This window comes from Lynx rufus, unplaced genomic scaffold (genome assembly GCF_022079265.1).
Source record: "Lynx rufus isolate CCGP_SWC_20201006 ecotype Redwood Valley unplaced genomic scaffold, mLynRuf1.p SCAF_23, whole genome shotgun sequence".
Classification (NCBI taxonomy): Eukaryota; Metazoa; Chordata; class Mammalia; order Carnivora; family Felidae; genus Lynx; species Lynx rufus.
Window position 1 is genome coordinate 12,429,529 of NW_025814838.1, and position 14,387 is coordinate 12,443,915.

Sequence of the window (14,387 nt, forward strand, 5' to 3'; positions counted from 1 at the left end):
TTAACCGACTGCGCCACCCAGGCGCCCCTGTTAACCCTTTTTAAGTGTGCAGTTAAGTGGTGGTAAATGTATCACATGCTGTGCAACCAATTTCCAGAACTTTTTCATCTTGCAGAACTGAAGCTCTATATCCATTAAAGAACACCAAAGTGCTTTTCAGTTACTAACCGAATACATTTCCATGCCACTTAATTCTATGAACAGTCATAACTTGTTCAATCTCACCTTCTTCCTGCTGTGTGTTTTCCAAGGTATTGGAATGTGGAGAAGAAAAAATCCTCACTTTGACAGAGGTAGAACGATTCAAAGCTCTTGCTGCCCAGTTTGTCAAACTCCTTCGGTCCCAAAAAGATAACTGCCTTATGATGACAGATCTGCTTACGGAATACGCTAAAACTTTTGGTTACACGTTTCGTCTCCAAGACTACGATGTCAGTTCAGTTTCAGCTTTAACACAGAAGCTCTGCCATGTTGTAAAGGTTAGCAGATTTTTATTTTCACGGCAGTGTGGCGTCATCTTCGCTGGGGTGTTTTCATGTGCTTTCGCGTTTCTTTGTTCACACCTTGCAGTAGTTTCTGTTTCACAGTAAGTGCTTTGTTTGCTATTAATACCTTATTAGGTAATAGGAGATTACCCTAATAGGGGCTCTGGTTTGGCAGCTAAGATTTTTGGTCTTGCTTCTGTGTGTTTATTCAGGGCCTTGTCAAAGGAATGACTCTGAACTGATGAGGTGTCTTTTATCCGAGGATGTTTTTTTCCTCAGGTATATTCTTCTAAATGGATCATCATTTCTGAAGTTTTGGGGAGGCTGTAATCCCAGATCTCTTTCCCCACAGATTTTGACTCACTCGAGTAGATCTAGGAGCAGGCTAGGCTCACAACAGCCCTTGTTGCTGGTAACACGGGATTGGAGAGGGTAACTTCCTCTTCCTTCCTGCCCTGGACTGAACTAACCCTCCCTGTCCTAGACTGAGCAGCTGGGTGGTTTCAGGCTGCCTCCAGCCTGGGGCCAAGAAAACTCACTAAGAGGAGGCAGAGTGGAAGTGCCACCAAGGGGGGCAGCCCTGGTTACAGACGTGGAAGGGATGCATCCACATCCTGTCCAGTTGAGGGGAGAACCTTCACAGGACCCAGAGTAGGGAGGACGCTAGGAGTGTGGCACTGCCAATCCAAGGAGGGGAAACGGCCAGCACTGTCACCTGCTGGGACGAGTGAGGCAGGGACTAATGTGACCTTCGGGCCTGGCTACATGGAGGAACTTGGTGTTGCTGGCCGGGCGGGGTCGCCACCGGTGAGTGGGGACCAGAGGCACACTGAGCAGGTCGAGGCATGAGGAGGAGTAGGAGGCAAGAAAATGGTGACAGGTAATACAGCCTTTCGACTTGTCTCCTTGTGAAGGAGCAGCGGGAGTGCACAGTGGCGGCAAGGCCACGGGACCGAGTGAGCCCATGAGCTTTCTGTGGCTGCTTTGCTCCCAGGTGGAGAGACCCGAGCATGGTTGAGAGCCGCCAGGAAGGATGTGCTCGAGGGAGAGAAGAGAAATACACAGACAAGAGGTGGTGGGGTGGGGTTTCCGAGGAGGCAGGCATGGGAATCGGCATTCAGCAGACGGCAGGGCACAGCCTTGATATTAGTGCTTCGACCAGAGGGAGGGAGTAGCGGGCAGATGTAGACACAGGGAAGTTTGCTGTTCCTCTCTGGAAAGAGGAGGGGGGTACCCACCACAAGCTATTTTTCTGTGAAGTGAAGGTGAGAGCAACTGCATAGAGAGAGGATGAAAGGCACAGGATTCGAGATTGAGGCCCCTCATGGTACGGTGCGGTGTGGGGGGCCCGCCAGGACATGAGGCAGGGGCACAGGGAGTAGAGGAGCCCCGCAGGAGGGAGGCGGTGCCCATAGCGCTACCCTGGGTTTGCTGCCGGCTCGGAAAGCAGACCGTCGGGCTCGAGGTGGGAGTTTGCCAGATGGTGCAAAGAAAAGGCACCAAAGGGACAAAGTTGTTTACAGAGCATGACAAGAGTGGTAATGAATTCATGGCCTATCAGCGCCAAGGTGGACACGAGAGGAAAGTGAAGAAGGCAGAGGGTTTTAATTGGGAGGAGGTGCGAGTCCGTGCAGGTGAAGCTGGAGAAGGGGAGGAAGAGCCGATCATTCGAATCTCTTTTCCGTCTCCCACCCCAGCATCTGCCACAGGCCTCCTTTGGCGCGCAGGGTGCACGGGAGGTTTGCATGAGCTACCTCGGCAGCGGGCGGTAGATGGCGAGATCCCACGTGTGACCTGGGAATGGGTGTCCACGGTGGAAGTCAGTGGAAGGGGATATCCCCGGAGATGAGGAAGTTGAGGAACTGAAAGGCCACAGGACGGGAGGGGCCCCCTGGATACTCAGTCACCCAGCATAAAGGCAGTGGAGTGCTTCAGTGGGTAGCAGGACTCAGCCATGACCAGAGACTCTGATAAGCAAGGGCGAGTGAGTGGGAAGTTTGGGCGTAAGCAGTCAAGATGGGGGAGGATTGGAGAGGCTCCGGGGCGCTGCCCTGGCTGCTGCTGCATCTCCGGGAAGCTTCTGGGTAATGCTGAGAAGCGGACCCCTCCACCCTGCCCCCCACCCGAGATTCTGATGCAATTAGGCCCAGTGTGCTCTGAGCATTGGCATCTTTTATAAGCTCCCTATAGGATTCGTTGTGTAGCATGGGTTTAGAATCAAGAGATGTATCTAAGTAGCCTCCAAAGAACAGGTTTTTATTTTTACTCCTTGAAAGGCTGCAATAGTAGCAGTGGTCTAGGCATTGAACAAGATGACTCAGACTCCCCTAGACCTGACTCTGTTGATAGGGGAAATCTGTCACCATGGTAACTGGTGTGGGGGGTCTGCCCTCCATCCTCCTGCCTGGGCTCTGGGTGAACGTCCGAACCAGGGTCACAGTGGGATGGTGACAGTTCCTCAGGTGCTGCTCTGCCTGTGAGAGCCCAAAGCACACAAGCCTTTGGTGACCCAGCCCACGCCGAGGCACTGAGACCTGTGGTGTTGGCTGGAAAACCAGAGGGGAAAACACGTAACAGTAAACCTTGGCTTGCGTGCCGACACCTCAGCGGTGCACGTGCCTGTGGGTCTCAGTTACCAAACATCTGTTTCTTCACGTGCTCTTTGGTCCCCGAATGATAACCTCTGTCTTTTTCAGGACCTTCCCCTTCCAGCGTGCTTCATCACTCAGACCCGTTATCTCCTTGAGAACCAGAAAGAATCGAGGGGTAGACATGTAGTCAGGAAAATACCCACTTACTGGCTAGTGATGATGGACTAGAAGAAAATGTGGGTGTCCTTAAAGTGGGCCTTCCATCCCTGCCCCAGTCTAGCTCCTGGGACACAGTCCAAACCCCTCCCTTGCCTCTTCCCTGAGCGCAGCAACCTTCAGTTTAGGGGCTTGGGGAGTGGAAGGAGTGCCCTAAAAGAGGGCTGGTGTTGATGGAAGTTTCTGATTGTGGACCAGCAGAAAGGGAGAGAACAGCTGCTGCCCCGGTGTCCCCTGAAATGTTGGTCTGGTGTCCCATAGCAGCTGGAAAAGAAGAAGTTAGAAAATCTCCCTCTGTTGGTCTCACTAGCCCAAGGACAGTAGCCGAGTGGGTGTGGCATGGCACCCCTCTCTCTAGCTGGGAAAACACGTGGACTCTTGTCCTCCCAGGTTGCTGACATGGCGTCAGGCAAACAGATTCAGCTGATCAACCGCAAGTCCCTGCGTGCTCTCACTGCCCAGCTGCTGGTGTTGCTGATGTCTTGGGAAGGAGCCACCCACCTGTCTGTCGATGAGCTCAAGAGGCGTTATGAAACTACCCACAGTGCTCCCCTCAACCCCTGTGAATATGGATTCATGACCTTGACCGAACTTCTGAAGAGTCTGCCCTACTTAGTGGAGGTATGAATATTGACAGTTCTGTGGAGCCGTCTTATGAGAACCGCTGAACCATATGTTTCTGGATCACTTGATGGTCTGGCTTAGAGGATGTAGAGCTGGAAGGGACCAGTCGGTCATTTCGTAGTTGAACAAACCGAGGCGTAGCAGGGGTGGGCACCTTGCCCAAACGAGTAGCAAGCTAAGAGGGACGCCTGGGCCTCCTGAGTCTCAGGCTGGGGTGCTCTGTTATATACTGGCTGCAGTTTGCTACTGTTAGGTATGTCTGAATTAGATGGATTTTGTGGGGGCTCCGGGCGACTCCTCAGTCAGGCACAGGTCAGAAAGGAAGGCTGGTCACCCAGGTTGCCTTTTTTTTTTTTTTAATTTTTTTTTTTTCAACGTTTTTTATTTATTTTTGGGACAGAGAGAGACACAGCATGAACGGGGGAGGGGCAGAGAGAGAGGGAGACACAGAATCGGAAACAGGCTCCAGGCTCTGAGCTGTCAGCCCAGAGCCTGACGCGGGGCTCGAACTCACGGAGCGCGAGATCGTGACCTGGCTGAAGTCGGACGCTTAACCGACTGCGCCACCCAGGCGCCCCCAGGTTGCCTTTTAAGAATAGCACTTAAGGTTAGAAAAATCATAAGACAATACTACAGAAATAGATAAAGCCCCCTCCACCCCACAAAATTATCAAAATTGACCCTAGATGTTAAAAATTTGACCAGTTACCACCAAAGGGGCTATAAGATTGTTGAAATTTACGCCAGGACCAGATAGGTTCACAGTTGGATTTTTAACTGACTTTTAAAGCATAACTCCAACTTCCTAAAAACCATTCTAGGCCGTGTTGAAAGCACATAACTCACCACTTCATTTTATGAAGCCGAAGAAACTTTAATACCAAAACCTAAGAGTCCCCCAAAAAACAGTGGTACTAAATAGGATATTAACCAGTAAAATCCAGCAACATAGGAAGAGAGTGGTATACTGTTGTTACCAAATAACCATGTGATTGATAAGTAAATAATTAAAAGATACTGACAAAAAGTCTCTCCTTGGCCAAACTTAGGCCAGCCTCCTGGGAGCCGCCTTATAGACTAGACAATGACCTTGGATGTCTTAGTAATTTTCCATCCACCAACACCCCCTTCCTCCTTGCCTATAAATCCCCACTTTTCTCTCTTGTATTCAGAATCGAGCCCAATTCTATACTGGTGTTCTTTCTTTTCCTTTGTTGTGGTAGTTCTTAAATAAAAGGTATTTTTCCTACTTTAACTACTGTGCAGTTCTGGTTTGTTCCCCAGTACCAAATCCAACATTTTCTAGAGTCTCTCGGTTCTCTGTTACATGAACACTGGTTCTAGGAGGCGTAAATAGATAATCCAATACAAAAGGCTTTCTGTGGCCAGTGAGGGTTGGGAAATACCCCTTCCCTTAGAGATTTTCAATGTACATTAAGACTCTGGAAAGGTTTCTGGTAAAGGAATTTGTTTACTTGAGGACAGAAAAGCTTTGGGGTTTCTTCCCTCAATGCCCTGCAAGAATACCACTGTCGTCATCCTGCAGCACATTGTTCCTTGGAAGGCCACTTTGGGAGTGTGAGTTCCCTGGGCTCAGTCCCTGCCGTCTGATGCAGCTCTCTTCCCTCGTCACTGCCTCCTTGTTTGAGACCCCAGGTTGGCTAGTTTCCTTCCTTTCTGACACACAGTTCCCTCAGACCTCTGCCGGCTTAGAGGCACAGATAGAACCAAGGTTTGCTCAAGGCGCTGCTTTCTCTCTGAGGAGATCCTTGGATGAACCCCTCCTCCTCCTCCCTGGCTTGTTGTCCCTTTTCAAGTTGACTTGGTGCCTTTTCATTCTCAGCTGGAGGCCCGGACCCCTGGGGGGCAAGGCCAATACTCTGGGAGTTTCTAACGCATCTTTTTCTCTTGAGCCAGGTTTTTACTAATGACAAGACAGAGGAGTGTGTGAAGCTCACTAGCCTGTATTTGTTTGCCAAGAACGTGCGGTCTCTACTCCATACTTACCACTACCAGCAGCTTTTTCTCCATGAGTTTTCCATGGCCTATACCAAGTATGTCGGAGAAACACTGCAACCCAAGACCTACGGCTACAGTAGTGTGGAGGAGCTCTTGGGAGCAATCCCTCAGGTGCGTGTCTGCCGAGCTTCTTGGAGAGCGTCTTCCGGGACAGCCCCAGGCCTGTCTCCTGCACAGGAGGTGGAAATGCTGCCGGGTCGATGACGTGGCGGGCATTTTGAAAAACATACCATTGGCATAAAATGAATGACTTCAGCGTTTCTCCTTCATTCTGTGAGCCCGTTTTAAGTTCCTGTCTGCCAGGTGATTAGGTGATGGAGTGAGGTCAGGGCACCTGAGCAGGTGATGAGGCAGTGCGGTCGGTGCAGCCATTTTTGGGTGCAGTGAGAAGGGACCACGAGCAGGGCCCATGCCCGGGCTTGGGGTTCGTTCTAGGGCCGAGATGTCGGGGATGCGTAGAAGTGAACCCTGTGACAGAAGGGGCTGCGTCAGCGGATGCAGGGTAGTGACCAGCAGTGTGGAACGTTCAGGGCATTTACAAGTAGGCAGGGGCCCATCAGTGAAGCAGGAGCTCACTTGCGGGGGCCTTCCTCCTTCAGGTGAGCGGGAGGGCCTGGAGGGGAGGGCAGGGGGGAGACTCAGGTTTGTGTGCGGAAAGCACCAATGTCACTGCTGCGACCCGGACCGGTGGGAGGGGAGGAGAGGGCTTGGCGAGGATCCTGGCCGTGGCCGGAGTCCAGGTAGGAGTGAAACCCAAAGCGCACCTGTGCGAGAGGGATGGGGGAGGCAGGGAGGACCTGGTGAGGCTGAGGTCGGGGGCTCGGTGACAGGCGCGTGTGGGGCGGTGCAGGGAGCCAAGGACCTCTGCTCCGCTCTTGCTCTGCTAAGGACGTGGAGAGAGGACTTCGTTTCAGAAGTAGGACCGGGGACTTGCTTTGATTCATCTCCATGAATCCTCTTAGGGTATGTTTACTAGAAAAATTAGTAAGGGCTCTCCTGTGAGAACTGTCTCCTTTAATAGACCACAACTGGCGTTTGGGAGATGGTCTTTGGAAGAGCCGCAAAGCATATTTTTAAAGCTGAGTCTCACCGTTTTTAGACTACGCATCTTCTTGTAAGGGACGTGTTTCTGCCAGCTTCTATCACTTTAAAAGCTAAAAGAAGCATAGAAAATTTTTCCTTGGCGTCACTTTCTAACTTGTGAGGTATTTCGGGTCAGCACAGTTGGTCACGTTCTGCCTGGATTTAGGACTTATTTCCTCTCCTTTTCCACTGCTTAACCAGTAGTATGTCTTGTGTGCAGGTGGTCTGGATCAAAGGACATGGTCATAAGAGAATTGTAGTGTTAAAAAATGACATGAAAAGTAAGTAAGCACCCATCCCCTCCCCGCCCCGGAAACCCCGGTTGTCTCAGCGACTTCTCCCTCTGATGGGCCCTCTTGGTCCTCCAGGCCGTGTGAGTTCACTCGGGCTCTCCCCTGTCAGTCCTGAAGACCAGCCCTCGGCCACAGAGCGCATCCCGGCGGCGCCCGAATCTTGCACAGCCCCGGAACTCAGACTTGGAGCAGGCAGCGATGGTAAGCGTCGAAAAACGGAACAACGCTTGTGAAATGCTGCAAGTGGCTGGGAGTGGGAAGGGGGTGGGGGTGGAAAAGGACCACAGTGGGTTGTTTTCCTTTGTTAAAGTCAAGTCTTCTTACATTTTCCAAAGCAGTCCGGCGTTTAGTTGGTACCTGAAAACCTGGCCTGCTTTTGATGGCATTTTATGGTTAGCGGTTAAGGCTCTTAAAGCATGTGGACGCCCCTGTAGTGACAATATGTGAGCCCAGTTCAGATGTTCGAGGACAAAATTTCTTGGACACTTGTTAAAACGGTATTTTAAGACTATGGCAATAGGGTCAGCTCTGCTGCACTAGAGGAGGGAGATCGAACTCAGCTCTGAATACAAGTGTGACTGGGTGGCTCGGTCAGTTAAGTGTGCGACTGTTGATTTTGGCTCAGGTTGTCATCACAGGGATTGTGAGTTCGAGCCCCGTGTCGGCCTCTGGGCTGACAGTATAGAGCCTGCTTGGGATTCTCTCTCTCTCTCTCTCTCTCTCTCTCAGAAATAAATAAACTTAAAAGTGGGGTGGGTGGGGATGTTTTAGTCAAGGAGCAGAGTGAGGGGGGACATCTGGGGTGGAGAATTGGGGACCTTGTTCAGAGAGCAGGGGTGCGATTTCTCACAAAACCCCGCAAGATATTTGCTAAGAGCAGACTTGGCAAGGACCGGACAGACATGGAAGGCCAAGGTCAAGGCCTGTGGGGAAGAGGGTTCAAAGGGCCTGGGCTAAAGTTGGGTCAAGGTTAGTCTTTGTCACAGGATCTCCCTGGGAAAGACTGGATAATAATATATTAATAATACTAAGAACAACAGTGGCTCACTTAGATTTTATGTGGAACCTTCTCTGGCTAGAAGCTGGCTTGAGCTCTGTAGCAATTTTAACTTTATTGTAAGGGTTCTGGGTGGGTCCATTGCTGTGTATGCGCCTTCAGTCTTCATACGACCGCGTTAGTCGCTAGTTAGAAGTGTTGCCGTGGCCTGTGCGTGTCCAGCGCCTCACGTGTGCAGCGTGTTAGACTTTCTAGAGCTCCTGAAGGAGCTCTGTGCCCTCAGCTGTCACGCGTTGCCTCCAGTCTACAAATGAGGGACCCAAGTTCTGGGAGGTTAAAGGGCTTACTTACCCAGGTTCACTCAGTTGGGGAGTGACAGAACCGGGGTTCAGCTCTTCCGGTTCGGAGCTCTGGCTCATTTAACTACTTTATACACCGTCTGCGGATTCTTGTTTCTCCTCTTTAGAAGCCGATTGTGGAACCCTCCCCCCCCCTTTTTTTTTTTTTCTTGGCTGCAGCCCTTAGGAGATTGCTATTCCTAAGAACGGGAAATACTGCCTTGTGACATTTCCCTCACCAAAGAGTGACCAAGGCCTTTCTGTTAATGGCTTTTTTTTTTTTTTTAACTGAGAGTTCTTGAGTACTTCCTGGCCTTTTTCGTCCTGAAGGCCGGGAAAGAAGGCCTCAGGCACAGTCTCACGGTAGAGTCACGCCTGCCTTCTCTGTCCAGGGCCCCATCAAACCGAGCAGGAGCTCCTCCGCCTGACCAACGACTCCCCCGTGGACCTCCTGTGTGCGCCCGTCCCGTCATGCCTGCCGTCCCCTCAGCTGAGACCAGATCCTGTCATCCTCCAGTCTGCTGATCTCATTCAGTTTGAGGAGCACCCTCAAGCGCCTTCTGGTAGGATGCACTGTGTTGTCGCGGGGGTTTTCTCTGTGGATTAAAAGAGAAAAGAATGATGCCAGTGTGGTAAACGTTAGATGGAGGTGGGGAGCACCTGTGGTTTTTCAGGCACAAAAATACCTGCACTGATGATGGTTATTCAGGACCCTGTTTTCCAGTCAGTCTTCCTGCAAAACTAGGCTCACAGCCCAGGGTGGCTCAGGGAGCGGCAGGCCCGGACAGGCGGTGGGTCTGGAGGGCTGATGCGGCTGGGCCGTGGACAAGGCCACGGGGGCGTGTGGAGGGCTTGCTGGGCGTGTGTTCCCCGCCTGCGTAAAGGGCAATGGCTCGTGGGCGCACCTGGCACCAGCCGCACGCGGCAGCCCGGTCTGGCCTAGAGTTGGGTGGCTGCCCCCCGTCCCCGGGCCTTGTGAGGCTGTGAGCAGGGGAGGGGGGGCATCTGTGACGTGAGCTCTGGGCTCTGCACAGTGATCTGAGAAGGGACGGGAAGCTGGCCGCCTGGAGCACCGACCTGGTGCTGGCCCCGCGTGTGCCCCTTGTGCCTGACCCCACGCTTGGGCTCACAGACATGTTCGTGCTTCACCAGAACCACAGCCTTGCAGGGCAGGTGACGAGGGGTGCAGCTTGGGCCGCCACTGGAGACCACGCTGGCCCCAGGCTGCTGGACTGGGAAGTGGCTGAGCCGGGATTTGAACCCCAGCCTTCTTGTCTTGCTTCTGTATCACCTGGCCTCCACAGAGGATGGCCCACCGCCTGTATCGAGGCCCTTTCCTTGTCGCCTTCGTCGATCACGAGTTCTTCTCCGCTCTGTGTACTGTTTCCGGGGAACGCCAGGCACAGCCTCGTGTTGCCCAGTGAAAGAACTGAGGCTGTTTATCTGGAAAGTGGGAGGGGAAACATACACGTGGCTCTTGCCCCTAGAAGGTGTGACCTGTGACAGAAGCAGGAACGTCCGTCTGTCTCAAGGAGGCACAGCTAGAGGGGCGTATGGTGGGTAGTAATGCTTCCGTGGGGTTGTGGCTGTGGTGCATTTAGTAAACGTGGGCTCCCCCATGCGCGTGTGACGAGGGGCCCAAATGTGATTGCAGTGGCGTCTGCTGTTGTCCTGAGTGTCGGCCTGAGCAGGGAGCCGGGGCTCTGCATCCCGACTCTCCCTCTCTCCTTCGGTGCGAGAGCCCCTTACACACGCGGGGGGTCTCTTCCAAGCAAAACTGGCCCTGTGTGTATAGCGGGCCAAGTGTTTGGGGCTCAGCCAGAGAAAGAGCAGCCTGTAAACCCTGCCGGAAAAGCGGCTGTGTTTCAGTGTCTGGGTACTTGAGAGTGATCCCGACTCTGCAGCTCTCTCCCCGTCTCTGCCCACCTTAGGTCCACGCAGAGTGCTGTCCTCTGTCCGTGGAAGGGCCCGGGGCTTCCTGACACTGAGGTCCCTCCTGGTGTGAGAGTGTTCGGGTCCCAGGAGGCTGGTGGGTCTTTCCCTGACAGAGAGAATGATTGGGCAGAGGATCCAGAGTGGGGAAAAAATGTTTCTGAACCATTGGCTGTTGAGTTCTGGCCAAAATGACGTTCTCTAAAACCTCATTCCCGGGAGAGCCGATGTGCAGTTTATAAAATACGTGACTCTAAGTGACTCAGAGTGACCACATAGCTGGTACGTACATTGCGACCTGGGCATGATGTTTGGTGGGTTGTTTTTGAAACATCTTTTGAGGGGCCCAGGGTGGCTCAGTAGGTTAAGCGTCCGACTCGGTTTCGGCTCAGGTCGTGATCTCACGGTTCGTGAGTTTGAACCGGCGTCGGGCTCCACGCCGACAGCACGGAGCCTGCCTGGCATTCTCTCTCCCTCTCTCTCTGCCCCTCCTCTGCTCTCTTTCTCTCTCTCTCTTAAAATAAATAAACTTTAAAAAAGTTTTACAAGACATTTTTTCAGGTAATCTTAGAGAGAAACTAAAAACCAACATGTCTGGCAGGTCCTAGAACTGAAGGGGTTTGCTTTTCTGTGTTTACAGAAATCATGATTTTAAACCAAGAAGAGAGCATTGAAATTCCAGTACCAGTAAAGAACAAAAACCCGGCCTCCGAGTCCAGCTCACCCTGCGTCTCAGCAGCTGCCCCAGTGCCTCCCTGCCCCTCCTCGGAAACCTCAGAGTCCCTGCTCGGCAAGGACCCCGTGGAAAGCCCGGCCAAAAAGCAACCCAAAAATAGAGTAAAATTGGCAGCCAATTTTTCCTTTGCACCTATAACCAAGCTTTGACTCGCGTTTTGAACATAGAATTAGGATGGGGAAACGCTGTCTGATTCTGCACACAAAAGTGGGTTCAAAAAACACAGCCTTTTCTGTTTGAATGAAAACCCCCTAGAAGCCACTTACTTCATCTTTAGATGTATCCCATAACGTTTTGTTTCTTTTACATTGAACACAGCCTTGAGCTGAAATGTTTTTCTTTTTTTCCTCCCCTAATTATTTGGGAAAAAAACAACAAAAAAGCCACCCCAAAACTTCCTGGCATTTGTTAAAGAATTCTTAATATATTTTACCCAATTTTTCTTATCACGAAATGTAATGATGTTCTCTAAGAAGAAAGCAGTGAGAACTCAGCTCGAAGGGAGTGGTTTTACTTCCCTTCAAGCCACACCCGTGGTCGAATCTTACATGTAGCACAAGATAGCCTCTGAGCCTTTGCTTCCTGGTGTTTCCAGACAGTCTGAATCAAGTGCATGGTGTGTCTTTGCATTGAAGCCTGCTCCACAGCCTGTGCGTTCACACACGGAAGCAGAAGGGCGGGCGAGCTGGTGAGAATGTGTTTTCACGTTGGATTAGGAAGGTTCCTAGCTTCCATGTGACTTGTAAGCGTGCCTTGGTTTCTTTTGTTTTTTGTAACTATGTCTGTAGTTGACAAATGTGGCTTCATGACGAAAATTTTTAAATGTTTCCGCTTCAGGGTTCCACGTAGGAGCTTTCTAGGACGTTGAGGATGTTTTAAGCTTCCCTTTTATGTTCCATTCCAGTTTGATAGGCATTGGGTTAAGGAAAAGGAGATGGCCTTGGTGTCATGAATTGAAAGTCAGCATCTGAATTCTAGCACACAGTGTTGTGTGTTGAGAGGCAATGTTGGGAAGAGAGTCTGATTTCCTAAAATATGCATGAAATGCATAAATTACAAATCAGAGCCGAGGGGGTGCGTTAACAGGAGTGATACCGATACTCTTTCCACTAGGAAGAGACAGAATTCTATCTATACGTGTGAAGGCCAAGGTTGATCATCTTAACCTTGTATTTGTCATTTTAAACCTGGTTTCGGTAGCCGGGAAGCTTTCTGCGCGAGTGCATGTGTGTGCGCGTGCGTGTTGGCTCCGTGTCTTTTAAGAGTGTCCGCTTTTACTGTTACTTCTCGCTGTTGTTGGAAGCATGTTTGGTTGTTTTGTGGTGTCTCATGTTGCCCTTTGGGAAAAGCCAGCCTCTGAGGGAGCACTGCCCTGTGGAATGACCTTCGCCTCGAGGTGGCAGAGGCATCCGGTGACGGTGACCTCTCACCCCTCCTGGAGAAACCTGACATTTACAATGGGTTGTATTTGTTGGGCAAAAAGGCGGATTCATTCATAGAGCAGAGAGAACCCGTGGGCTTAAGGTCTTCTGCTACGGAGATGGTTTCTTTGGGGGAATTGTTCATATTTTGTAATTTCTAGAAGGCCGGAGAGTGGGCTCTGATTTCTTCATAGCCAGCATTTGGATAAAATGCCACAGAACAAGGGCTAGAGAGAGATTTTTACAAGTCAGGTTTTTGTTCCCCAAAATCTCTAAAATGAAGCCAGTGATTCTCAGTTCTCCACACATGGCCCCAGTCGAGATGGAACAGCACTGGAAAAGCCTTCCAAGCATTATGGCCCCTCTGCGAACCCTCTGGGAACGAAGGCATTTCCTCTACAGACATAGGACGGCAGGAAGTCAAATACAGATGTGCAATTTTTTTTTTAAGAAGCTTTTAAACAGTGTAATAAAGTTGGTGTTGAGAACCTCAGTTGCCTTATCCTGAGACTTCTTAAGGCTGAGTTTGCACTCTTGGACTTTAGTTTTGCTCGCAGATGCGGGATTGACTTTAAAAACGTAAGAGGTACCATTACAAGTCACTTAGGGACAGTCTCAGAGCGGCTTCTTTGAGCAACAGACGGAGAAGAGCCTGCAGACGTACGCTGTCGTGGGAGTCTGGTCGAACCGAACCGCTCGCCGGGGTCACCAGTCAGCCTGGGACGCGTGTGTGACTCTAACGGTCGCTGTTGGAAGGTGAGAGAACACAGCGAGAGCTCGGTGTGTCGGTGATGTACTCCACAACGGCCAGTCTGATCGTGATCTATTTTTTTATCCAGAGGCTTAATTAAATGATGTGACAAGATGATGTATGAGAATTAAGACAATGAAATTCTTTATTTCTGGGTGGAAAGATGTACCAGATTAGATTTATCTGTTTTAAAAAAAAAAAAAAAAAAAAGACAAAAAGTCGTCACCAAACCCCCCTTTCCCATCTTGCACTGTTTGTTTTGGATTGGGCTTGGGGGAAGAGATGTTTTTCTTAACTGTCTACTTTGTTTCAACACTTTCTTTGTGGTTCAAGTGCTGTTTTGTGTGTTGGGACCAAACAGTTGTCAATAAACTTTACAAAGCAAGCATCTAATTGGAGTTTTCTGAGTTGATGTGGGATTTGTTTGTGGGGTGGGACGAAAGGCCAGTCCAGCCCTCTCTCCGTGTTGGGTTCTCCCAACTTCTCACCCCTTCTGAAAAGTCTGTCAGGGAGAGCACATCAACCTGACATCTCAGCGGCCCTTTCCGTTTGGCACACGGCCCTGGACGGTGGCCACGCTGTTGGTGCTTCGTGTTCTGGACCGTCCAGGGTCTCCAGCCGAGTTCCAGGCATGATCACACGTGGGGCGAATGACAGTAGCCGCAAACCCCCTCTGGTTATAAGCCTGAGATAATCCCTCAGATCTCTGTCCCTGTGAGAGAAATCCATTTTTGCAGGCTACCTTGTTTTTTGGCCACTCCCTGGGCATGCTTTCCGAATAAGCCCATCGGGAAAAGACTTCTTACACAGATTCCACTGTGAAGCCCGTCCCCTGAGACCACCGTGACCCCTTGCAGGAATCTGAAAGCACCCAGAAGACACCTGAATGTTTGGATAAATT

The 14,387-nt window shown here is 50.9% G+C and overlaps 1 protein-coding gene and 1 long non-coding RNA gene across 7 annotated transcripts in view; both read left to right on the forward strand.

Moving 5' to 3' along the window:
* Positions 1-13,879, forward strand: part of MARF1 (meiosis regulator and mRNA stability factor 1) — a 40,075-nt gene extending 26,196 nt beyond the window's left edge. For all 6 annotated transcript variants that reach the window (XM_047087116.1, XM_047087118.1, XM_047087121.1 and 3 more), the window contains exons 21-27: positions 252-479; positions 3,683-3,913; positions 5,834-6,046; positions 7,239-7,299; positions 7,387-7,512; positions 9,039-9,209; positions 11,219-13,879. In XM_047087116.1, coding sequence (XP_046943072.1) covers positions 252-479; positions 3,683-3,913; positions 5,834-6,046; positions 7,239-7,299; positions 7,387-7,512; positions 9,039-9,209; positions 11,219-11,463 — 1,275 coding nt within the window. In that variant the 3' untranslated portion in view covers positions 11,464-13,879. The remainder of the gene's footprint in view (positions 1-251; positions 480-3,682; positions 3,914-5,833; positions 6,047-7,238; positions 7,300-7,386; positions 7,513-9,038; positions 9,210-11,218) is intronic.
* LOC124517696 (uncharacterized) lies at positions 3,920-5,581 on the forward strand. Its single transcript, XR_006963544.1, has 2 exons — positions 3,920-4,254; positions 4,498-5,581. It is a non-coding gene; the product is annotated as an uncharacterized LOC124517696 (long non-coding RNA).
* Positions 13,880-14,387: the final 508 nt, after the last annotated feature.